The sequence below is a fragment of the Xylocopa sonorina genome, chromosome 10 (genome assembly GCF_050948175.1).
Source record: "Xylocopa sonorina isolate GNS202 chromosome 10, iyXylSono1_principal, whole genome shotgun sequence".
Taxonomy (NCBI): Eukaryota; Metazoa; Arthropoda; class Insecta; order Hymenoptera; family Apidae; genus Xylocopa; species Xylocopa sonorina.
In genome coordinates, this window is record NC_135202.1 from 8,805,668 (window position 1) to 8,831,785 (window position 26,118).

Here is a 26,118-nt window from a genome sequence, read left to right on the forward strand (position 1 = left end):
TAAATTATATTATACAGAGTTACTATTTTAAAATCTAAATATATATTATATTATACGTTAGAATGTATATCGCAAAACATTGCAAAGAAATTTGAAACAAAATTACACAGCGAAAGTGTATATAAACTCAATATTTAATAACATGCAAAGAGCAAAATATAAATTTTCTTTTTCAAATTTTAACAAATAAGGTCTTTCGTATTTTACAAAATAATAAAAAATGTTGTTGAAAACGCTTGTAGCAAGCGTTACATATTTGGAATTTCTATTTTATCGACAGGCCACATGTATGATTACGTGCTTCAGTATAGAGGTCGCTATGACAAGTAAACAGAGACAGGTATGTACGCTTGTGTACTCGAAGTTCGGTCTGCGCATGAATTCCGGAACGGTTCAGTTGAAAGTTGGACAGTGTGGTGGTTGTGTCGTGTTTCGGTCTCTGTGTTAATTACTGTTTCTTTTGTTGCATTTTACATGTTCATACCTATGTATTCTTTGATTACTACACGGAAAACTATATTTGAGTGAGTACTGTTTAAAAATATCAAACTTCTTTCGATTTATCTTCTATAGTATGATTAAGAACTAAAGTGATGCTGCGCGTATTACTGTGATGCTGTTGCAACGTTGATTTATAGTTCTTAACATTAAATACATATATATTTAGAGTATATATTTATTATTTTACGAAATTGTAATTCTAATCACGATCATGGAGAATATAACAGTATATCGTATGAAATAATCAGGCGATTAAAACAATTGTTGCATTTACAGTAGAAATAAACTTTGTACCAGCAATATTGATGTATCTGTCGATATGAATTTATAATCTGATCTCTTGCAATTTAGTCTCGTCACTATATAGCGTACATCTAAATACCTAAATCATGTTTTAATTGATACGATTCATAGCAGGATCCTTGGACCCCCCATAACATTGATACGACATTGACGAATTGATAAATCATATAGACGCATATGTCGAATTATGTTGCGACAAAAAGTAATGAAGGTAGTTTTAACTAAATAATGTTTGGAAAATCTAATTTTAGGATATTACAAGTTTGTACTTTTGGCATCGTATCGTAAACACGCGTAATGCAAGAATACGCACTTCTTATTAAATCATCTTTAAATTTGAAGATTTTGCTATTTCGAATATATTACTTATTTAAGTTAGAAAATGTAAAAAATAGTTCCTGTTTTTATCATCAGATAGATTTTCGTAACAATTCCAACTATTCCAAACATTTATGTAGCTATTGAGTTTCAAATGCAAATCATTTGTTTAGTTATGGTAAAATGTTACACGTGTTAAAATATACAGAAATTATATACATAACAGAATTATTTAGGTTAGTGTATCTTATTGTTAGCTTCGAAAGGAAATGAAAGACCATGCTTCTGAAAAACGGTGTAAGCCTTGATGATAGGAAACGTGAAGAAAAAACGGACATTTCGCCCGTATGGTTTTGGTCGAGAACATCGTTCAATGAGTACCGCTTTCATTTATTGGTGGTGCTTACATGTGTATGAGACTGGTCATGGCAGTATGTTCTTCTTATATAGATTGTTTCAAAGTTAATGGTACATATATACGTATACTTCCTTATTTGATATAATCGAAATTAATCGATCTATTTTTATATAATTTTAATTTTTTTATTGAGTATATTGTTTTGAAATTATTAATATTCATATTTTATTGTTTATTCTATATGATTTAGGATCGTATTGTAGTATCTTCGTTACACACTACAATCATATTTTTAGCTTATGATTTTCATTTTTCGTTTAATCAGCATTCTAAATAACTTGGTTCCTTTAACGTGCATCGATTTCCTTCCAATTAATTGCACCAACGATTGCGGAGGAATTTTGTGAAACTTGTTAAGTCTAGCGTGAATGGTAGAACTCAATAGAATGTGTTTAGACATATTTTTACAGGTAGAGCATGTTTGAAAATAATATGAAAAGATAAATTTTGAAAAATGCAGAAGAATAAAGGAGAATTAGTGGATTTGCTGTTTTGATGTATCAGAAAATCTCATTTTCTTCATTGTTATTCTACAATACCTGTTTATTCGTCGCCTACTTTTCTCCGATTGCAACATGTGTTGTAACAACGTTTATTAGTTTTAGTGATTCGATTAATTTTATAAATGCATATTTTTGCTACTTTTTATATTACAATTAAGGTTTGAAAGTGATGAAAATTTCCATTAATAATTGTGCTCAATATTCTGTCTTATACAGCATATTTATTGTATAAATACAAAATGCATTGAAGAAAAGAAAATACAAAAAGTATATCCTTTTCATAATTTTTCTGGTAGAAGTTATTTGAATACTGGTTAGTTAAATAATGTGTGAAAGGACTTTCGCAATACCATTTCGTAACAGGAATTGTTTTTTTTCCGAGCACAGGCGCAATAGAAATCTCAAGGTTATTTTTTTCTAATTAGCTCGGAAAGTTTGTAATTTCTTTTTTGAGACGAGTTTAATGAATAGTAATGAAGAATATCGTAGACTGCAGAATCTCTGCAACCAAACGCTATTCGAATCAGTGATAGTTATTCATTAATATACATTAATTAAATCAGATACGATAAGGTAAAGAATACATTAAAATAAAAATATTTATTTGCCTTATAGTTCTCCCGATAATATTGGTATATGATTGATGGATAAAATGATTGGTTTATCTTATCTGAAAGTCGATATGGTCGCCCATCTCGTTTTTTTATGAAAGATCATACCCTACAAAATGTTCTTCCACTACTTTTGTCTCTTAAAGATTAGTATATAGAACATGTGGTACTAGAGTACCGAGAGTACTTTGGCAGTGCGTTTCTGTATATGAGAGAAACACTTCCTCCTTCTTCTTGCATAGCAATTCTTCTTGAGTCACAAACAATTCCATTTCTTTGTCCCGCCGGATCCTTTGTTTTTCATGTTCGATCCTCTTGTGAACAGTTCCTCACGTTCGTCCATGAACAATATGTTCCTATTCATGAGCAAATTATTGCTGGTCATTGTTCGAGGGTATTCGCAAAAGCAAGGCGATTCTCGTCTCCATCCATAAAAGAATGCAGAAGAAAGACGAAAATGTCGGAGGACAGCTTGATGGAATATCAAGCTGTTCGCAGTTCAATGTTTTCCGCAATTGTTGTTTATATGCTTTTGCGAACTTCTGCTCTTATGTTTCTGAACGATCAGTATTTCTTATGGGGCTCTATTCGCCTCGTTATGTGCATTATAAAAATGAATGGGTGTAGTTGTTCAATTAGAAATAACTCTACAGGTCACTAGTAAATTTTAAGTTCTTTTAATGATTTTTTTATTGCTGGGTCTAAATTATTCATTTTTATTATGTATTTTCTCGATTATATATGAGTAATTTTGTGACTCATTATTGTGAGTCAATTATGTTCTATTTAAAATGGAAAATGAAGAAGATTATTGTCCCAGAAGACTACCAGGATTACTCATTTCATTATCGGTATAATTTCTGAATATATTTCTTTAGTAATGTAAGGAGAAAGGAAATTGAGATTGAGTAGGTTTGAATAGGACGTATTTTGGTACGTGAAAGTATGGCTCGCATTACGTGGCAGAAATTATAAAAAGTGCAAACAGTTTCATAAAATGGGTGAATGCAGTTTAGGAAGTGAGTAAACATGTTTCTTTAAACTCTTTTTTTAGTCAAACAATAATTTTTATAGGTTTTAGTAAATTTCAAGTTTCAAGTTCTATTTCTAGCAGTTCCAAGCTGCCTTAATTTTGTATAGTTTTTACTTAGCGTAAATATTATTAACTATTTAAACGTCATTCGTGTGAAATCAATATCTGGGTCATTGTAATATATAGCATCCCATATATGTGACACAATTATAGCGGAAAGCTTTCAAAATCTCTTTGCAATACAAGGCTCTTGTGTGTTCTTCCAGCGTAACGTGTAATAAATCCTCTGCTAAGTATCCTTTTGCTCTTCATTTTCTAAATAAAATCTCAAGGTTCGCTGACATGAAACTCTGTCCACAGTATGATGATACAAGTACCATTTCATAAGAAAATTTTATTCAGTGCAGCGCTCATGTGGTTGAAGGGTTACATATCTACCGATTTTTTTAGTATTATTTACCGAAGTGTAGAATTTTGATCTTCTTCATAAAAATATTATTTTCTTGCATTTTGTTAAGGAGAAAAAAGGATGAAACTTTTTCTAATAAAGAATCAATTCGATCGTTCGTTCACCTTCCAAGAAACTGTAAACTAGGATCTCGTTTTCCTTGGTAGGAGCATTTTTTGAGATTGTATGCGCGCACATATAGATATCGTACAAGTACAGTGAATGGATCGATACAGAAATGCGGTAGGCCGTTACCGCAGTTAACGTGTTTTATGAAACACATTGTACATGCAATTAGGTGACTTTGTAATCAAGCATTTTTACAGTAATAGATAGTAACAAGAAAAAAAAAGAGGTTATCAAGTATTGAGACAGAAAACAAAGGAAATAATTAAGATAGTCTTACTTTATATATCTACTTTGCTTTAAATGTCGCGCATATTTTCGTAATGATGTAGATATAACGTAATTTCATTAGATAAATCGACAGTTAATTTCTGTGTAGGAAAATTAATTAAAACTTTGATATGAATAGAAGTGGGAATGATATAACTAACTGACATGAGTAATGACTTTCTTACAATTTGTTAATTTTATAAAAACGATAGATAAAGGAAATAGATAACTTTATCGGTTGATTTATTGAATTCCATCTACAGCTGACAAATTTCCTTTCTTATTCAATTAGGAAATTATCGAATATTTAAAAAAAAAGCAAGTTTTATCTACGTTCCATGGAATCCATATTCCATTTTTTATACAAATAACGAATCTTTAAATGCATTATGCACGTGTTTTTAAAACATTATACGAATGTTCGCATGTCGTAAATTCATAGTCAGAATGTTGTGCGACTCGATTTTTATCGAGTATTTCCTGTCCTTTTAATGATCAGCGACAAGAGGTAACTTCCTCGTTTTCAATCTCCCCAAACTGTTTATTTTTTGGTCGCCCAATTTTTTTCGAAGAAGACCAGTTAACCATATATTGAAAGTCGGAAAAAGTTTTCTGATGTAATAATTAAAAATATTTATTAAATAAATAAGAAATAAAAAGTTTAGGATAGGCTAATACTAATTATAAAATTTTCGTGGAAAACACGTCGCTGAAATTTTTACTTATGCGCATTTAGTTTTATAATTCTATTTTAGCGACATAAGTGTGTCACACCGCTGCACAAGCAACATATACGAATTCTGTTATTTTCCATGCACACGCAATTCATCCATCGCTTATCTAATAAAGAAAAGACAGTATCCAAGTAAAAAGGAGAAGAAAAAATATGATGCATTCGCCCCGTCGAGTTTTACAGTTTTGGCTTTCACTTCTGCCCTCGTAGTTCGATTATGTAATAAAGATTGTGCAGCTCGTCCGTGATTGTTCAGTTTGTGACTTCTAACTTCTATTTGTGATACACAGGTAAGGAAAGTCAAAATTTGGAATGCAGCGGTTATCTAATCCTTCAATTCTTATTTGTCGTAGACTGTACCGATAAGACAGTTATTAGAATATTTTCATTCTGTTCCCACCCACAGATAGGCTCTGCTATGATTAGATAAAAGATCCTATCGTTTCGGATTTATAAGTTCATTGGCTAAGATGATAGTTTAAGCTAGAGCAACGAAATGCACCATGTTTCTCCAGGACTATCATAAAACTATAGTCGTAGTGTAATTATCACTATAACTGGAATTTGCTAGTGATAGAAATAATTTTGTACACCTTGTGAAATCGAATGCAAGCAATTAATGGATTATCAGTATCGGCACTTTCTCTGTTTCTTATGTAAAGTGCAAGTTGCCAATGATTCAGTTACCTGTTTAATATGTAACTGGTACTTTATTAAAAAAAAAGATATAATAACATAAATCTTACTATAAAACAACAAATTGTACGTTAGTATCAAGTGAAAGCGTTATCACAACAGCTAAAAAGAATTAAATCAATTATGAAAGTGTGGGTTGATTCTAGTGAAAGTTGAAGTCGATACATGTACATTTATCAATAGCTATTTATAACTAATTAAGAAAATTATAGTGAAAGTTTACGTTACAGCACTTGAAAAATAAAAGGACCGCCTCAAATTGTGCCTGAGAGATGAAATTTCAGCTTCCATTAGTTAAAACTCACATCTATACATTGATGTATTCAATCTTACTAACCGAGTATGTATATGTACATCCCATTATTGATAAGTTCAACATCGGGTTATCATGAAATTACACTTCCTGTGAGTCACGCTTGTCTCTTTTGTTACTACCCTGAAAGTTCTATCTTGGTTTTAATTTTGTATCTCTTCCGTTTTCTTTTTTTTTGCTTTCTGCTCCTATGGGCGAATTAACTCCCTTTTGGGGTAGAAGGGTCGAATCCCTTCCTTGCATGTTCTATAGCAGTTTGTTACAGCGTTCCGATTATCCGTACTCGTTTTCATAGTTTAATGTCGTCGCTGCAGACGAAACTACCATCTTCTTATGCAAAAATATGCAAATTTTATTAACGCAACATTAAAACTGATGGCAACGATTCCATTTTTTTACATAATTAACACTAAGGTTCGCGTAATTTGGTAGTGTCAAACAGTTTTGATGTCATGCGAGTTAATTGAAACGAAGAGCGTAACCGTCGTTAGGTGACCAATTTATTATACTTTTAATTACAAAGTCTCTCCATTCACGGGAGAAGGTTATACAATCCTCGACTATGTTCCCGTATACACAATGAGTAACGGTGCTCGCCTTGTTGTCTGACAATCAGTTTCTCAGTCGTTCCCCAGAGTCAGTAAAAGTACTTTTAGGTGAGCTTTAATAGAGAGATTCACTTTAAAAGATTTACATGATAGTATTAATTTGTTACCGTAATTGAAGAATCGTGTTTTATTCGCGATTCATTTCTAAAGACAGCAGTTATGCATTATAATACGAGATCTGTGGTGCACTTGAATTAATAATTCGCCGAAGTGTGATTAGGTATTAGTAAAAGACGACTAATACCAAGAGTCGAAATATTACACTTTTTATAACGTGAAGTAGTAACGAACAGATAAAAATATGCATCATTAAATAATTCATCTTCATATGACCTTGCTCCGAACTGACTGGTTAATTAATTGGTTACGTAAATGGACGAGTCACATCTGACTGTACGTATTTCTAGCGAAATTACATTATTGTGCCTTCGAGTGTAATACAAGCTGGGCACATTGATATTTAAAACGTTCAGGCTGTACATAGAAAGTAATTGTATTCAAGAATGCTGAACCTGTAATATTTCACTCGAGTAGTATCTTTTATCACTGTATGTAATGCAACTGCGCGTGAAAGTACGTTTTAATTTATTGTTTTACGAATAACACCGAGGACGTGACTTATCACATATGTGACCAGAATAAGCTTTTCGCGCAACATATACCTTTTCTCCTTATTCATTTCGGACGGACACATTTGGAATAAATATCGATTTACGTTTGCATTCATTATTACGTTTGACCAAATAAGTTTATTTCCGTTCAAGACTTTTCAATGGATCGGTTGGAGTCCATAGGTCGCTGATGTAGAGTTTTTATTAAATTTTCCATTTCTCCTGTCGAACGAGTTTCAACTTTCAAATGTTTTGGTTACAAATTTGTCAAATTTTTGAACTCGCAAATTTGCGATTTTGCATTAAAAGAATAGAGAATTATTTAAAGGATATATAAAACTAAGAAGGAAAGGAGTTTTTTTTACCAAGTGTAACACAAAGCAAGAATTTCTCCAACTGTGCAATAGATAACTTTGGAGCGTGGACTTTTACTCATCACTCTGTTTATAGGCATATACCTACGTTACGTGTATCTGTTCAGGTGTACCAATACGTACGTTTGTCACATTCTTTTATCGCCGTCGTAATCGACGCTCCGGTATGCACCACGTAGCTATTCAGGTGTTTGGTGTGCGTATCAGGTCCCAGCGATCAATTAATGCATTTAAACGGGCCGTTCTATTTTGCTTCATAAATAAATGTGTCGTACAGAAGCTGTTGAATTGACTCTTCCGGTGGTATCTGCGTTCGCGTGTAATATACGTTCGCAGGCGTTCATTGCGCCCATCCTCGACGTGCTTCGAGCAGCGCATAGAGTGTTCAGTAATGAGATATACAAGTTCTACAATGGAAAATATAAGAGCATGTCAGAGTTAAATTGGACGTGAATTAAAAAAAGTAAATTAGTATCTTTAATTTTGCATCGTTATTAGCTTGTATCGTGAAAAGATTAAATAGATCGTGCGACTGTTCTGTGACTTATATATACTTTCACCTTGGATCGCTGTTGATCGATTATTTTTATTCCTTAAACTATGTTTTACACACTTGACGCATGAGAACGCGAGTCCGTGCGAACGTCTCGCATGTATTAAAAACAAGTTATTTTCCACTTGATACGCATAAAGAGAGTTCTCAATCAAAACCGTACGTACGTAAGTGTCAAGGTATATACTGGAAAAGAGGGACTCTGGCGTAGAAAGAACTTCGCAGAAGGATAGTAAAACATCAGTGGCAATAAAAAAGATGAGCGCGTGAACATTAGATAGAACGGAGTTGATTGTAATAAAGATTTAAACAAGCAAAGATAAAAAGGCGTCAAGTTTAGAGTTATATAATTGCTTGAAGCAAATGAGCATTTTTTCACGAGTAATTAAGAGATGAACGGTAAACGGTACTTTTAGCAGCGAAAGCGCTCAATAATTTACTATTTATAAGTGTAAGCATCGCAATTAATGTCCGTGTAACTTATTCTGTTATAAAGGTTGCTCGAGCGACACGTTTTCCTTGGCCATACGACACACACTATCGTTAAATTGTGTTCGCAGCGGTCAGAAACGCAGGGAAATCCGACCCTTTTCATTTTCGTCTCGGTCTTCGCATTCCTGCTCCTGGGATACGGAGCACAACACCGTTAGTCCGCCCGTTCACGAGTTGATTCTTGCGTGTCCTGCCGACGACTTGTCTACTTTTTATTCGACTTGCCATTAGAGAGGCCTCTGTATCTATATAACACTCTGCTGGCCTTACGTGCATATATGTTGCGCGAGAGACTTGTCTGGTTCTAGATGATCATTACGCTTATACGTGTACCTGCAGTTGGATATTATGAAACGTGACCATAGGCGTAGGCGCACGAATTGCCGGTGCCTTGAAATCTGCGTTGGACGGTGTTCTGTGATTCTACTTTGCGATCCAATATATCTTCGTTCTGATGAGAAAACCTTTTCCGTTTAGAGGGAAGAGTTTGGTTTTTAAATTTAGGATGATCGAGTATTTCAAGAAATTCAAAACTTCTGAGGAATGTTCCCTGATAGAGGGAAAGGGAGAAAGGGAAGAATTTCTATTAAAATTTATTGTATCGGAAAATCGTTTACGGCCATAGATTTTTAGAAGCTTTGATACTGTAAAGTGTTGTACTTTGACTTTACGAATGGGTAAGGAAATTGTACTAAGCGGACTGTTTATCAGTTACTGTATAGATAGAAAGTAACAGGGTATAAAACGCGATATGGTCCCTACGATGGAGATAAAACTGAATTGTCTTCCTAAGATATACGATTGATATATAGTCACGGTTTTAGTTATTTTCTGTTGAAAGTTACTACGTTTACTAAGAATATATTTGAACGTCAGAATGTTTTGCATTCTCTGGTACTGGCAAGCTACTGTCGAATGAATTCTATACTCTTTATTGGGTTCTTCAATTAGTGACCTTAATTGAATAATTGTTACATTAAATTATCATAAATAAAAAGAGATTTGTAGAAAGAACGCGGCTACTCGGATGCAAAAATTAAATGCATAATCATCAGTCTCCAACTTTCACTGCGATTAATCGTTAATGCATAACTGTTTACAATGTAGACCAGGCAGAAACCGATCACCACTCGCCATTCAACAAAATCTCTGTGAATCATTCCTATCACGAGTATGGATCACTTCTTTTTCGCAAGCAAGTGACTCCAGACATATGATTCATGTAGAACCACGTGCAAACCATGGATTGAATGAGTCGGTACCGGAAGCGGCAAAGTGTCAACCGAACGGGAAGATTGAATGAGAGCATGCGAAGGAGATGTGTTAGAAATTCTTGGTTTTTTTTTTCACAGATAATGGTCATGTCGTTCGTGATTTCTGATCGAGCAGTCAAAATACAGATTATGCTTATCGCGTATCGTTTCGCATGCATATGTTTATCAGTGTTTATCAGTGAAAGGGTCAGCCGTGAATGAGTCAGTTAAGTCAACGAGATAAGCTTATATTTATAAAAATTTGAACTTGTTTGAATCATTGTTTACATAAATAATCGCGTGTAAAAATTTAGCAATTACGTCGAATGTTGAAGCAAATGGAAGTACAGGAGTTTTGATTAGAACGAGCTAGCGATAATTATAGTAACTGTGTATATAGGTTACCATAGGCTAGATCAAGTTAAACTAACAGTTTAACCATGAATACGTATTGTTTCAATGTTGTATTTGTTAGAGTTCACTTTACGAGAGAACGTAAAGATTTCCCCCCTGTAATAATCACTTTTTACATCTGGTATCTTATTTTGCACGTGCAACGCCTCTAGAATAACATGTAAAGTTCGGTTGACGTGCGCTAAATGCAAACAAGGAAGAACGCTCGTCTTCCTAGGGCAATTCAAGGCTACTTGATCCGGATAAAACACGTAGAATGATACTCGCGATTTGATCCGCACGTGATTTCCAGTTTATTTTAACTTGTTCCCTAGAACTTGCGAAAAGACGATTTCGATTCAAATTTCTTCGAAAGACGCATAATTAAAGTACTCAGTATTTTATTAGCTTGAGTACTTGAACTACTCACGTGTTAACAGAGTCGAACGATGGTAGGGAATTAAATTGTTGTCACGGAGGTAAATGTATAAATTACGGATGTTTCGCATTCCAATTCCAGAATACTATTACTCATTCCCTTGGGCGTGTATTACTCTAAGTGTGGTTCACGTTAAACTTTCTATTCTGTAAATTGAAGACGACAATACGGAAATTGTAATCAGTGTCGTCTACAATTTTTTTTTATTTTCGTGTGACGCAATAAAGATACTATCTACTCGACCGATATTTAGAAAGTCTCAATAAATCTTTAAATATAAGTTATAGAAATAGCTATTTAATAGCTATAGAAAAAAAATATTAGACTTTATTGCATCATTATTTCAACAGAAAATTGCATCTTTTATCGCTGGTCGATCCTTCTGTCATTAGTCACACTTAGACAGTTATTTCGGTTTTAATAAATCCGCAATTATCCCTAGACTGTGACTCTGGATTGCGATTAAAAATGGTACACTAAATCGTAATATGGCCAAAGGTACAGAGTCTAAAGTCGCGGCAAATTTCTTTGAATGCACGACAAACGTGACCCAAGATCGTTTTTTATACAATCTTTGCTTTTCCCGTTCTTTATTTCGTTTCTTAAGAAAAAAGAATAATATCTGATCGGTTAAATTGGATTTATTGATATTGTCTTTTCAGATTCAAAAAGATGTTGATTGCCTGGAACGTATGAAGATCGTCAAGAAACGATAATCCTACACGATTCTGGAGAGCTTGAGTGATTTTGCTGGAAGCAATGTGAAATACGCGCGAATATAATAAATAATTGTTGGTTTTATTGAGAACGATAAGTCAGCATGGCTTTGTCAATATATTTGCTGGCGGCTGTTGCAGTTCTGGGAACAGTTAACGCTTTAGAAGGACCAAACATATGTACTAGGCAAGAAACGTAAGTAAATGGGATTTATTTATTTAATGAATTACTTACTTGATATTACATTAATCAAAATAAGCTCTGTCGAAAATTTAAAAATTCTAAAAGAGATTACAATAACAAACTGTAAAAATTCAATCGGTATTTCCAACAATATATTAATGTTATCATCAACCATTCCAAGCATCGTGCTTTTTTTCACGGTTCGTAACGTTCGTTTTTAACACTTGGCTGGTGTCAGGTATACGATAACGGTGAGGATATCGGAGCAGAAACCTTACACTGTCCGGGAGAACACTTGGTGCTTTAGCTTCCCGCCGAGATGCTCCAAATACAAGGTGGTATTCAAGACAATATACAAGGAACAGGTAAGTGGTAATAAATTTTTGTAGAAAGTAATGATTAATTAAAGGAAAAGTCTCCAATGTATCTAACATGTTTGAACGTTGTTCGATCAGGAATTAACTAAACAGAGACCTGTGGAGGAGTGTTGCAAAGGTTACACGGAAACCACTAATGGCGATCGTTGCATTCCTATTTGCTCCAAGGATTGCGTCCACGGTACATGTATCGCACCCGATGTCTGCAAGTGTGAATCAGGATACGGTGGCCCGTTATGTGACTACAGTAAGTGTTAGATTGTTTGACGCATCCCTTCTGGGGTGGTTTAAGGCTGCCACAACAAGCAATTGTATGAAGTATAAAGCGAGGTTTTATAATTAAATTTAAGTCTAAAGCAAGAGACAATATTTGAGAATTTTTATTATGAATTTATCTTGATTTTTTTAATCTTCTGTGTTACTTTAAGTATATTCGATTTTGTAAATCTTCAAAGTATTTCAAGCCATGTATTTCTATCCCGACAGAGTGTCCACGAGGAAAATGGGGCAAATCTTGCGAAATGGATTGCATGTGCGAGAACAATGCTACTTGCGATCCGTTCGACGGCAAATGTTTATGCACCAGAGGTTGGACGGGTAAATACTGTAGTCAAGAGTGCTCCCCAGACCGATATGGTCAGGATTGCGGCGAAGAGTGCCGTTGTAGAAATGGTGGAAGTTGTCACCACATTTCTGGCGAGTGCCATTGCGCTCCTGGTTACACAGGACCACTGTAAATTAACTTTATCTTATTATTAATTTTATTTAATATTAGAATTCAATTTATAAGTCATTTCAATAATGATTCTTTTAGTTGTGACGATTTGTGCCCACCAGGAAAACACGGGGATGAATGCAAATCGGAGTGCAAGTGTCAAAACGGTGGTACTTGCAATCCTACAAGTGGTGAATGCTATTGTACACGTGGATGGACTGTAAATATTAATTACGATATTTTATGAGTTTCTAAACGACCAAATCTGTAGCTTAACTTGGATTGCGTTTTATGAAACAGGGTTCGGTCTGCGCGAATCGCTGTCCGGAAGGTTTCTGGGGCAAAAACTGTTCTCAGGAGTGCGATTGTTACAACGGAGCTGGGTGCCACCATATTACTGGAAAATGTGAATGCAAACCTGGTTATTACGATGAAAAGGTGAGTACTTTCATTGTCGCTTAATTATTAAAATCGTTGAACTTTCTTTTTTTTCTTTTTTTTTAAAGTAAAATATTAAATGATTATTAATTCATGATTTTCAAGACAAGGAATTTTTGTAGTGCTTGAAAATATGTCCTGAAGGGACGTACGGTTTGAACTGTACAAAAAATTGTACCTGCGAAAACGATGCAGCTTGTTCTCCAGTCGACGGATCTTGCATTTGTAATCCCGGTTGGACGGGTGACAAATGCAATAAACGCGTTTGTGAGGATGAGCGGTGGGGACCCGAATGTTCTAACGTAAGTAATGATGGAAAAAATATATTATTTAGTTTTTGTACCTCCAGTTTAAGGCGAATCTGCTTGAAATATATTTTATGCCATTTGTATATTCCATCTATGGCTTTCAGTGTGATAAATGATTCCAGATTTGCCAGTGTGACGTTCACAATACAGAAGTCTGCCACCCATGGACTGGAAAGTGCATCTGCAAGCCCGGGTGGGATGGTGATACTTGCACCAGGCCTTGCCCTTTTTACATGTATGGAAAAGGCTGCCAAAATCGTTGTAATTGCAAGAACAACGCACAATGCTCACCTATAAACGGAACTTGCATTTGCGCGGGAGGATATAGAGGTGAGGATTGTAGCGAAGTGTGTCCTGAAAACACTTACGGTGAAAATTGTGCACAAAAATGCGTATGCAAGAACGGTGCCACTTGCTCACCTGAGAACGGCCGGTGCAACTGTACTGCAGGTAATAAATCACACATTAGTGTCACAAAAGTAATTAATATTAATTATTGTAAGATGTAACTTCTGATTGAATCGTGTGCAACAAACTGAGAAATTAACAGGAGAAGTATTTTTTAAATAAGAAGCATCTTGCGATCGATTCGTATCGTCTTTGTGTCTCCATTTTGTTATGTTTGCATTAATTTAATTATTTACTCAGATCTTAGTTATTTATGATTGTGAATCGCATGATAAATTATGAAAAATTATTTTAACCGTAGTTCTTAATATTTTACTTACAAATTTATTTATAAATATATCACAAATATTTAAAAAGAAGGTAAGTAATTCTCACTCGATTAGAATTATAAATATTTTCATTTTTCACATTAAGTTTAATTTTGTTTCTGCATGTATTGTTATTACATTTTGCTATTTAGGATGGGTTGGTGTTTCATGCAATCGTCCCTGCGACGACAAATCGTTTGGCAAAGACTGCGAGGGCAAATGCAAATGCTTTAACAATGCTGCCTGCAATCCACAAAATGGTAAGAAGCTGGTTGCAACGATTCTTTCCCAATTTCAAAGAGAATTAATGTTTTGAATTAATAACAAATACAAAACATTAGTTTATGCACATCCTTGACTACGATCTTCTCTTACTTTATATCAATATTACTTTGCTATATTTAAGTTAGTTACACATGTTTCAAGGATTACACTTTTTAATTTTATTTACTTCTCGTTGCACCCACACCAAAACACGTTACCTATTTCCAACACCGCAGGCACATGCACGTGTGCAGCTGGCTTCACCGGTGAATATTGCCAAAACAGTTGCGAGAAACAATTTTTTGGGTTGGGATGTACTCAGACCTGTGATTGTCATGAAGAGAATAGTTTAGGCTGCGATCCTGTCACTGGTCGTTGCATCTGTAAGCCAGAATGGCGAGGTTTGTCCCTTTTTCTTTAATTCGTCGATCAATCGCCATACATAAGAGTTTCAATACCTATCCTTTCCTGTTGCAATAACATTCTTAAACCTTTAAGCGATGAGCGATGTGAAATGAAAATCTGTATGTCCCAGAACAGATAGTGATAGTAGTAAAACAAGAAGCTATTTACATAGAATGACAAGTAAATAGAAACAATTTAAGATTTAACGTGTCTTGATGACACGAAAAATTAATATACTTAAGGTTTATCTTTGGCATGGCTTCACCGCTAAAACGGTTGAATATCCTACTTACGTCATAACTCATATCTTTACGTGGAAATACGAAACGGAGATTTTTCATTATATTAAGATATGCATACTATATACTTAATTAAAATTTATTTAAAAAAGAAATTTGGAAAACTGTTTATTTAATGGCGATTTGATCTTCGATGAAGTTTTCATTCTAATCATATAAAACAGGAATCCGTTGCGAGACACAGTGTCCAGAGGGCCTTTACGGTGATGACTGTCACTCGCAATGCGACTGTATGAATAATAGCTCCTGCGATCCAGAAACAGGCACTTGTATCTGTGCTAGAGGCTGGGAGGGTGCTGATTGTTCCCAACCCTGTAAAGAGGGCTGGTACGGTGTACGTTGTAAGGAAAAGTGCCCAGAGAAAATGCAAGGTAAAAATAACAGTTTCAGGGGAAGGTGGATTAAATCAAGCTTTCTCAGTTCTCCTAGAAAATAGTTAGATTTAACATTTCACTTAATTCGCTAATTTTTTGCACAAGGTACATTAATATACCTTAGATTATATGATGTAATTAATCACATCATATGTAGAGGTTTAATAATTTCAGTAATTAGTAATGTATTCTTGAGCATGTAGATAAGTCATTTGCACTAATTTCACAAATAACATGTTGTAAGTAGTAAAATGATGCTTTGATCGTTAATTTAACACAAATAGTTGATGATTTTTTGTTCCTTTACACTTAATCGAAAACTTCAAAGAAAATGGTAAGTCATCAATTTATGCAGTAGCACCTACTATAACTGTATTATAATTCGTATAGATTGGAACAGGATAGAGAGTTTGTCAATAATTGAATTTTTAACAATTTTTAATTGGTGTGACATTTATGAAACTTTTAATTTAGTATTTCCAATTTTTTCAGAAAACATGACCTGCGACCATGTCACTGGTGAATACATCTGTCGACCTGGATACTTGGGTCTAACTTGTGAGCATCCTTGTCCTCCTAATCGTTATGGATTAAATTGTGCTTATCATTGCCATTGCAAAAATGGTGGAGAATGTCATCATGTGACAGGTACTATATTTTGTATTGCTCTTTTAAAAAATTTAGTGTCACAATGTTAGTACAAAATGACCTTTTTTATGTATGCTATTATTTCAGGTGCCTGCCAGTGTCGACCCGGTTGGAAAGGTGAAAATTGTCAAACACCCTGTCCAGAGGGGACATATGGCATGAATTGCAGTCAACATTGTACGTGTCAAAATGGAGGAAAATGCAGATCGAATGATGGTCATTGTCGTTGTGCACCTGGTTGGACTGGAACCAAGTGTACTGAAAGTAAGTAAAAAAAATTATACAAAAGAATAATGAAAAAGAAGTAACTATGATGCAAATTTTTTATATTTGTAAATATAGTTTGTCCAGAAGGATATTATGGTGACCACTGTATGGAACCTTGTGATTGTAAGAACGATTTCTACATTTGCCATCCTGTAGAAGGCTGCGTCTGTAGACACGGATACGGAGGTATACTATTTAATATTTTGCAATTGTACTATGTGTTGTATGTACTATTTAATAACGAAATATTATGTTTTAGGTTCGAATTGCGACGAAGAATTATTTTCACGTAACATCCAAGAAAAGGATGAAGGCGGTTATGGTAGTATAGTAGCAGGCTTTCTATTTGCTGCGATAGTTGTCATTGCAATGACTTTTGCCGGTTGGATATATCATCGGCGTAGGGTAGCAGATTTGAAAAGTGAAATTGCACAAGTGCAATATATCGCTGAACCTCCTTCCCCTCCAGGTATACACTTTTACATCTTTTTTTTGTGATAAAATGTAATTGATCATGTCGACAAAAGCAAACTTTTAACTTGACATTCAATGTTAATGATCAACTGTTAATTTCATCTTTATTACACTTTACTATATGATGTAAGTCAAAAAATGTTATCTATTTATTTCCCATAGAACAAACGCAGTTTGATAATCCTGTGTACGCCTTCCAAGGTTCTTCAAAACTCGATGATGGAACCACCACTTTGTTAAACAACTTCCAGTTTAGAAATAATCTTGGAACAAGCAAGAAAATAAATAATGAAAAGGCTAAATTTGGAATGAACAGTGGTACAGATGACGAAGACGATTGCAAAGGTATTAATTGGAAATATACGAAACCGTCAAAATATACTTTCTCTATGAAGTGTTTATGATTTGTTTAATTGTTTGCAGGATCATATAATCGATACGATTTGAAAAATAGAGATGCGGATATGGGAAATCCAAATCTCAATGTATATCACAGTATTGATGAAATGGACGGGAAAAAGGTTGAACACGTTTACGATGAGATCAAGCAGAATAACGACGAATCAGAGTACGATCAATTAGACAATCCGAGACCAGTTAGCAGCTACAAGCAATATAATAGAATGCCGAACGGTTTCTTCTCTAAATCGTCGGACAATGCAGGACCTAGTAGCTTAAAGGACAAGGATCCAGAGCTTGGTGGAACGTAAACACTTTATTGAACTTATGAAAGTTACATCATGTGAATTTAAACAACACGGTAAGATAGACCTTTTATCCGAAAAGATTTTGTTAAGAGGTAAGATGATTCAAATAACTGAATTGTTCGTATGGACGTAATTAGATTTTTATTTATCTATTCGTATATTTGTGCATTAGAGGTAAAGAAAAAGTTAGGTTTGTTATCGAATTTTTACCTAGGCAATTTAATTAATACATTTTATAAGTTTGGACTCTTGAAATTATGCGATATTTTATTTTCAAAAAATTATCAATCAGAATTTTGTAATACTTGATATTTTTAGAGTAATGATAATGGACTTTTTTTATCTCTATGCATTTTATGTAGCTTAAACAAACCGATTTTGAAGGTCATACCACTCTGAATTACCAGTTTATCGATAATTTTCGTTTCTCATGTCAAGATCAAGTTTTCATGTATTTGTTAATCATAGTAAGCTATAGAAAAACACTGTGGAAGACATAAGTATCTTTGGCTGAAACAATATACACAGAAATGTATTCTGATTGCTCAGTATATGCATGTACATAGTCGATGTTGTTCCGAAATGAATATTTTATTTATAAAATTGTATACTCGTAGCGATTGTTTATCCTGTATGTGATGTACTCTGTCTTCTCGTCATACAATATTTAGCTTAACTAATACAGTAGAATATCACTGATGCAATATTACTAAAATAAATAGTCAATTTAAATTAAGTCACTGTACTATATATAATCAATTAACAAAAATTCGTCTTAAAAAGAAATTAACTATTTTTCATTACAATCGAGGCAAAAATTTATGAATTTGTCTAAATCCAGAAATGTATTAGAAAATTGTAACACTTGCAGAAATTGTATATATAAAAATTAATATACTTAAAGTAACAACTTCTAAATGGAAAATAAGAAGATAGTCAATGGCTTTTGCATACGAGAGTGCCTTGTATATTTGGAAGTGATAGATATTATAAAAATTTAACCATATCATTTATGTTTGCTTTTATTTTTACATAAGATATATATTTGGTATAACAGATGTAATATGGAGACAAGAAATTAGTATAAACATCTCTAAGGCGTGTTAATAGTCTTACTAAAATCATTGTATAACAAGACAACATCTACAAACAAGGTACAAAATCGTTATGTAAGTCTGTTTAAACAAGATGAAATCACTTTTACGATCTCAAAGCGTGAATACAATTCGAATGATATATTGGTATAGAATAGTTACATTTTTTGTCCACTTTTTTTACATTTTGAATAGAGACATCAGTGCGCGATATTTATACACGTTACAACATCTAAGATGATAGCATGGTTGTTATTTTAAGAACAATTTATTATGTGCAAAAATATATTGTAAGTAATGTAGAGACAAAACATTGTTATACTTGTTCTATGATTAACATAGAATACAGTATCATTAATAAAAAGTGCATATTTTAGCGTAATACTTATATGTCTATGTATATGCATACATACACATATAAATATAACATAAAGGACACTATGGCGTCCAATATGCTGTATTGTAAAATGCGATTATATTTATTCCTTTTATATTGGGCAATATTCGACGCCTATTTTTTAATTTTTAAGAGATGTCTATTTTTACGATTTTATATGTGTATACGTTATTTTTTACTTTTAATTGAATTCAGAGAAAACAGATTTAATGTGATCGATATAAATACTTTTGTAAATACCATGAAAAATTAAGATATTATGTAAAATCTATAATTCTTAATTAGAATCTCGATTATAAGAATAGTAATCAGCTGAAGGAAATTGCTAATAATAGTCGCATAATTGATTCAGATAATCGAGGTTCTACTAATTATATGTATTAATTCTGTAGAATTGTTCAAATCATGTCTCTTCCGTGCCCGCCCTGTTCGTGGCGCGTGATCTGTAACGGGCCATTTTAATCAAGTTCAAAATAGGTGAAGAGATCCAGTAGAGTCCACCGAGAAATTGTAAGAGCGCTGCGATACTCACGCAGAGATTCATGTCTGTAATCAGAATTCGATACCTCCACGTGATTCGAGCTCTTAATCATCCTTCCATTTATAAGTCGCTTTAAATTCGCTCCTTTTACCGAAATAAAGTTTTGTTACAAAAACTCACTGTGTACGAAGCAGAAAACGAGAATGCACAGACCCACAATCGTTGAGAATGCTTTGTAAATGGAACGAACCGTTGTAGGACCAAGAACATCGTACAGAGCTAAATCCTGACAACTTGATAGGCTGCCTATACTAATACCTCCCAAACCCGCGAAACACATCATCCAATAATAGTTGGTTCCTTGAGTCATACCTAAGGAACAAATATTTTTTAGAAAACAAACAGTTATTCAAAAAAGTACAGAAACAGGTAGTTGGGAGAAATTACATGCCTATTAAACTGATGCCACAAAGCCAAGATGCCATGCCAAAGTATAGTCTTCTGTTATGATTGGTAAGTCTCAGCACTTTATAACTGAAAAGATTTGGTACAAAGGTATTGAAACCAGCCACGATTGATAGAAGCATCCAATTATAGGGTTTGTGCTTGATTTCATAGGATAAAACGGGCAAGAGGAGCCAGAAAAAGAGAACGGATACTTTCATTCCAACCCAGCCAACCGTTGCGGCCCAAAATTGGAAACTTTTAAGTATTCGAAGCGGATATGTCCATTTGTCGTCTGAATGAACCATTGGGTTTACAAACAGATCCACATCCTCGTCCAAATCCTTATAACCGTAGATGTTGCTGCCCTCGCTCAACAATTCTCCACTGTGTGCCCGTTCGTCATCTTGAATATATTCATGATTATCTATTTCATCTTGACTACTCAAGTGTTGCGACTCTATGTGCATATCTGAAGAGATTCTTATAGGAAGTTCTGTGTCCTCTTCAGTCGACAAGAGTAGACTGTAAGTCAGTAGATGGAATTATTATTATTATTATACATATAGTATAGTAAAATTTGGATTATCACAATATCAGTTAATTGAAGAAAATCGCTAAATTTTCGTTCAAACATTTTTGCAGTATATATCATAATTGATTCGCATAATCGAGATTCTATTGTAGTACTTATTTGTAATCACAATGTAAGGTATATTCACAATGAGAACCTGTAAGGCGAAATTTCTTGCACCGAAGGCTGCCTAAAAGTCAAAGTTCCAAGTGCAGTAGGCAGTAGTACGGTGGTCATCAGTTGTAAGCCAGTTTTCAATTTAGCTATGTACAATAGGATACTTGTAATGATTGGAATAAGTACGAGACCAAACGACGTTCCGACGTTCCTCACTGTCAACGCTATGAGAAGCTTTTTTCTAAAATATTTCTTCAGAACGTAGTCGCTCAATAAGATAACGAAACTCGCTCCTATGCCCATCACTGCTCCTGCACTGGTGCTAGCCATATAAGCGGCAACTCCACCGGTCGCGAGATACCCGGATGCCATGATTCCAATCACCAAAAGAATTACTCCTATTATTCCTACCAAACGAGGCATCGGCGCCATAGTCACGATCATTTTCGTCCAAGGATCTAAGGAGAGTTTAATTAATTAATATAGCACAACTGGAATAGTACATAACAGCAAAAAGTGTGGTCATAAAGTCTGGTACTCAGCACTTCTTGACCTCGCTGGGTGCTATCGTCATAAGTTACTGAATTGTATTTATATACCCGCTAGGTTCCAAAAGGCTGTAAATAGTATAGGTGTCAGTATAATTTTCTCATTCCATATATCGAAGTTGGTGGTTTTCGTCTCATCAATGTATGCCAATACCATCCCATACATTGCTAACACGCTTGGGATAGTCATCTGTAAAAAGGATGTTAAACGTTTTCGTTACTGCAAGAAGTTTGGAAAGACGATTCAATTAAATGTCTTCCATAAGACTTTACTATACAGGGTGTTTAGATGGAGATCAACAAGACTAAGAATTCTGTACTTACCTGACTTCTTGAATGGATAGTAATTGCATGTATTCGCGACAAATTAATAGGAGTTTCATTTTGATTGCGTGTAAAATACTAACCGATACTGCGGCACTTATATGATGATAAACTGTAAACCTGTAAACAGATTACTTAATTCCATCTTGTTTTTGTGAACCTTATACTTTTTATAAGTATTTTTTTAAAAACTATTTTGTTTGATTCTAGAAACTACAAAATATACATATATTTAATGTATATCATAGAAAATAAAGGTTGAACACCAATATTCTAAATACCCTGTATAAATAATTGTTGGTATTGAGTACTATTTGAGCAATAAAACTCGAGAGAGCCATTACCACTTTAGTCATGTTAATAGTTTCATATGTTAGTTCCATACCTGTATTATGAATACTCCGCAAAGTATGATCCATGCGTAACCACCGTCAGGAACCGTAGGTCCCAACTCTGGAAACGACGTAACAACTTCATCAAGACGACGACGTTTACCTAATGACATTGTTTGTTGCTTAAAAAGTAAAAGATTCGATTCACCGATGCACTTGGAATTACAAGAGCATTTTAGAGCATATTACGAACTTCCAAGTGGTCTGAAATATTATCTAATCTGCGACGAGATGTGAATGATCTGATAGCCAACGATAAGAAATGGTAAACCTTTTAAAATATACTTTATATAGGTGTATGCCATTTTTCTAGAGCATTTAGTCAATTTATGTCCATAATATGGTTGATTATGGACTAAATAGGAAGATCTGATAATGACAATATAATGCATACACGTATACTAATATAAATAAATAAATAAATAAGTAAATATATATACATAACATTTATTTGGTTCTAAATATGTTCAAAACCACAGTATCAAAGTGACACATATGTATTTGTTTCATAAGTATTGGTTAAATCAATCCAGCGGATTATTGTCGTAGTGAACATTTTATTCAACAATATTCCTTTATTCTTTTTCTTTAATTTTAAATGAATTACTAAATTAATCATTTATTTAATAATTATAACATAAATATTAATGTTTTATTACATTTTTAAACTTAAAATTACTTATAAGTAGTCTGTCTTTCTCATACCGTACAGTAAAAAAATGGAATTGAAAGGATTTGAAAATAATTGACTGTTTTAACGAAAAGGTCAACTTAGTTAATGTTAATTCACAGTTAAAAGGATTGTCTGACTTTTTTATATTATGTTATACATCTTCACGAGTATCACCGTTTGCAATCGAAGTGTACCGCACCCTTTTGTTCACAGAGTCTAATATGGGTTCGATTTTCTTTTGCAGTTTAGCGCGTTGCACGTAGATTAAAGCGCATACCAGTCCTATCAGTAACAAAGAAAGAAGAAATAGGACTATGGTCGCACCGCGCGAAGCAAGTGATAATAATTTAGGCGTACAATTCTCCATTTCATAAATTTCGTGAGGTATTCCATCTAAAATTTTATAAAAGAACCATTAAATTAGTATATTATAATAATGATTAAATGATATTTAATCCTAGTACCTTCGTAACATTGCAAACTGCCTTTATTTCGAACAAACACCTTCGTCTTGTTCATCCACTTAATAAAAGGATTAAGTTTGCAGGAACACTCGAGTGGATTTCTGGTGAAGTCCACCGCTATGCTTTGATTGTGCTTAATAAGCGTGTCCATGGCGTGGAAATCGCGTTTTAGGATTTTCGTGAATTTGTTTCGTTGAAGATCCAAGAAGCGTAACTTATGAAGACAAGATATGTTAAAATGCAAATCAGTCAACGCATTGTCACCCAAGTAGAGGTCCAACAGATTTGGTAGATCGCAGAATACGTTTGGATTTTGAAACTCCGTTATTTCATTTTGTTCTAAGTGCAGCTTCATTAGTTGAGTTAAAGAACTGGAAAAATGATTAATGAAATGTTTATTTAGTAGGTAGTTGAAGATAATGTTCTTCATTTTAATTAAAATTGTATCATATTATATTACAACTAATAACTAAACTCTCTTAACGTGATACCTGTTCACAAAGATATCGTGTAATGCCGCCGCAAGGTTTTTTCGCGGGCCATCCTCGAAGGCATCAGTCAAATGAAGTTCTAAGAGAGACGCGAAATTGGAAAACACCCTGGAATGGCTTCTTCCGGGATCCAAAGAGAGTTCATTAAAATCTAAAATAAGCCGCTCGACGTGTTGGACGTGATGATATGCTTTTCCTCTAATTTCTTTCAATCTATTTCTCGACATATCGATAACTCTTAAACAAGGTAAACGATCTAGAGATCCGAATACGTTCGATTGAAGTTCGTTGATGTAATTTCCAGTAAAAATGAGTACCTAAAACAATATATAAATTGTTTATTTTTTCAAGATTATAATGTCTAACATATTTTAAATGAATTTTTAATGCAATAATTTTTACCTGTGTCTCACTCGGTAAGTGCAGTAATGGTGTTGTAGTAGTAAACTCTGAATTGGTACAATTAACGACATACTGATAATGATTCTCGTAAAGTATACTCATACAGTAACAACGGTTTTCAAATGCTGGTCCGCAATTCTTTCTAGCAGACTCCAGATTGAGTGCCAATGAGTGCCGATTAGAATCGTTGCAATCGTTGGGCGATTCGGCGGCAGACGCGCATATTAAAAGGAATATTAAGTGAAATATCTTCATTATGCATCTAAAACATAACAGAGTAAATATCAGCTGTGAGATATTCATAATAGTTTTCTTTTATTTCTCTATTACTTACGTATAGACTCATTTGCCGAGCTACGATCAATTTTGTAAAATTTGTTAAGCTAAACCCATTAATCTTCTTTTATTCTTTATCGTTTAAAGTTCCATTGTTTAAATCTCTAGCTCTTCTTTATATCTATAATAAAAATAATTGTTTCCTGTTTGTATATCGCGGCCTGCAAATTGTTTTTTAAATGACGATTTCTGATTGGTAGAGTATCATTCTATCAATAACCAATGAATTCAAAATCTTGGTTCGTTTGTTCAGTATGGTTAGATCCTAGTATCAGTAATATCGCAAAAGTACTTGCTATCTCAAACACTCACAGAGGTTTAGTTGCAACGTTAAGCAAGATATAAAGGAGAAGCACCCGGAGTTAGATGTCAAGAGGGATTCAGATGCTCTAAAAACGAACTTAAAAGAGCAAAAATGTCGAGCAAAGATATCGTAGACAAAAATGGTAATACACTATATACTGGGCAGTATTACGATAAGCTGATAAGCAGTTATTCATTAAAAGTAGTCCACTCAAGAAACAATCCGTCAAAGACTGTATTAAAACTAATACAAGGACGAAATACCCAGGTGATAACATATTTCATACTAAATGAATACAATTTAAACAAAGAAATGATATCTTTGGAACCATGTTGCATGAATAATATTTCTAAACTAAAGAACAACGAGCCGAGTAAAAGAGCCGATGAAACGCAATACCGTTACGGATATATGGCCAGAGGATTTCAAGCCGAAAAGAAAAGAATTGAAACTCGAAGATAAATTAACTACAAAAAGTAAGTTGGAATAAAGAGAACGTTACTAATCCGTACGCTGAACGAATGAAAGAACTGCAACGCGTAACCACGTAGTTATAAAATATTGATGAACAAATATCAACTGAGTAAGCATCCAATAACGCTCGAGGTACGAAAGAAATCTGAGCGCTTAATGTGTTCTTCAAAAGATGCCAGATAGCATTATATTAATTAATTACATAAATTATTGTTTGCATTTTAATATTTCAATTTTTAGCCGAAACAAGATACGTATCGTTTAGCGAAACGATAATGTTTTTTCGATATCAATAATCATATTTAGCAGAAGTTACTTTGTTTCTTTTTTCTGCTAGATTGAACTGTATCGGGCGTCAGTTCTACAGGTAAAGTGGGTCGTCGAGTCATACTCGCAAAACATTAAACTTGCTCGCCCACGCAACAGGTGATATTGAACGCACATCAGTGTGCGAAACAATTTACAATTTTTGAAAAGCTACGTTTGGAAAATAAGTAAATAACTGGTTGCAGAGTAAGCAATCAAGAATTACAGAGATACTTACCTTCGAGGCAGGGAGAGGTAGAGAAGGAAGAGAAGAAGTGGGAACGAAATCGTAATTCATCCAAGTTCACCGGTACATTCGTGCGCGCAGGAATCACCAACGGTATTCCATTATTTTCATCTCTCATCAAACTCTGACCAGAGCCTTGAATTCTTCTGATAAGCGTCCAAG

At 34.0% G+C, this 26,118-nt stretch overlaps 3 protein-coding genes across 6 annotated transcripts; 1 reads left to right on the forward strand and 2 right to left on the reverse strand.

The window, feature by feature from the left end:
• Window positions 1–374: 374 nt before the first annotated feature.
• Window positions 375–23,400, forward strand: Drpr (multiple EGF like domains draper). 4 transcript variants are annotated; one of them, XM_076903408.1, is made up of 19 exons: window positions 375–524; window positions 11,659–11,908; window positions 12,135–12,261; window positions 12,352–12,520; window positions 12,760–13,006; window positions 13,088–13,208; window positions 13,289–13,426; window positions 13,549–13,728; window positions 13,857–14,184; window positions 14,603–14,710; window positions 14,951–15,115; window positions 15,583–15,789; window positions 16,285–16,440; window positions 16,528–16,704; window positions 16,783–16,893; window positions 16,967–17,176; window positions 17,344–17,526; window positions 17,605–17,923; window positions 23,177–23,400. In XM_076903408.1, exons 2-18 carry the CDS (start codon window positions 11,817–11,819, stop codon window positions 17,889–17,891), a joined length of 3,006 nt encoding a protein of 1,001 aa, XP_076759523.1. In that variant the 5' UTR covers window positions 375–524; window positions 11,659–11,816; the 3' UTR covers window positions 17,892–17,923; window positions 23,177–23,400. The 4 variants fall into 4 exon arrangements, with proteins under 4 accessions (XP_076759523.1, XP_076759522.1, XP_076759524.1 ...); XM_076903407.1 differs by lacking the exon at window positions 23,177–23,400 and having other exon boundaries at window positions 17,605–18,496; XM_076903409.1 differs by lacking the exons at window positions 14,603–14,710; window positions 14,951–15,115; window positions 23,177–23,400 and having other exon boundaries at window positions 13,857–14,064; window positions 17,605–18,496.
• On the reverse strand, window positions 18,983–22,473 carry LOC143428491 (uncharacterized). Its single transcript, XM_076903413.1, has 6 exons — window positions 22,253–22,473; window positions 21,595–21,733; window positions 21,036–21,453; window positions 20,312–20,829; window positions 20,041–20,232; window positions 18,983–19,925 (listed from the first exon to the last, which is right to left on the reverse strand). Exons 1-6 carry the CDS (start codon window positions 22,370–22,372, stop codon window positions 19,783–19,785), a joined length of 1,530 nt encoding a protein of 509 aa, XP_076759528.1. The 5' UTR covers window positions 22,373–22,473; the 3' UTR covers window positions 18,983–19,782.
• Window positions 22,797–24,703, reverse strand: LOC143428490 (trophoblast glycoprotein-like). Its single transcript, XM_076903411.1, has 5 exons — window positions 24,624–24,703; window positions 24,290–24,551; window positions 23,888–24,204; window positions 23,397–23,767; window positions 22,797–23,325 (listed from the first exon to the last, which is right to left on the reverse strand). The coding sequence occupies exons 2-5, from the start codon at window positions 24,542–24,544 to the stop codon at window positions 23,084–23,086; spliced, it is 1,185 nt and encodes a 394-aa protein (XP_076759526.1). The 5' UTR covers window positions 24,545–24,551; window positions 24,624–24,703; the 3' UTR covers window positions 22,797–23,083.
• Between the last annotated feature and the right edge of the window lie 1,415 nt (window positions 24,704–26,118).

What these genes read in the sequence shown, in the direction of transcription:
- Drpr (XM_076903408.1), top strand. Translation starts at nt 11,817, where the DNA reads ATGGCTTTGTCAATATATTTGCTGGCGGCTGTTGCAGTTCTGGGAACA. An exon ending in CCTGGTTACACAGGACCACT is followed by an intron (nt 13,007 to 13,087) that starts GTAAATTAACTT and finishes TGATTCTTTTAG; the next exon opens with TTGTGACGATTTGTGCCCAC. An exon ending in CCGGTGCAACTGTACTGCAG is followed by an intron (nt 14,185 to 14,602) that starts GTAATAAATCAC and finishes TTTGCTATTTAG; the next exon opens with GATGGGTTGGTGTTTCATGC.
- LOC143428491 (XM_076903413.1), bottom strand. Translation starts at nt 22,372, where the DNA reads ATGTCATTAGGTAAACGTCGTCGTCTTGATGAAGTTGTTACGTCGTTT. An exon ending in AGCCTTTTGGAACCTAGCGG is followed by an intron (nt 21,454 to 21,594) that starts GTATATAAATAC and finishes AACTCTCCTTAG; the next exon opens with ATCCTTGGACGAAAATGATC. An exon ending in CGTTTTCTGCTTCGTACACA is followed by an intron (nt 19,926 to 20,040) that starts GTGAGTTTTTGT and finishes TTCTGATTACAG; the next exon opens with ACATGAATCTCTGCGTGAGT.
- LOC143428490 (XM_076903411.1), bottom strand. Translation starts at nt 24,544, where the DNA reads ATGAAGATATTTCACTTAATATTCCTTTTAATATGCGCGTCTGCCGCC. An exon ending in ACTTACCGAGTGAGACACAG is followed by an intron (nt 24,205 to 24,289) that starts GTAAAAATTATT and finishes ATATTGTTTTAG; the next exon opens with GTACTCATTTTTACTGGAAA. An exon ending in CACGATATCTTTGTGAACAG is followed by an intron (nt 23,768 to 23,887) that starts GTATCACGTTAA and finishes TCATTTTTCCAG; the next exon opens with TTCTTTAACTCAACTAATGA.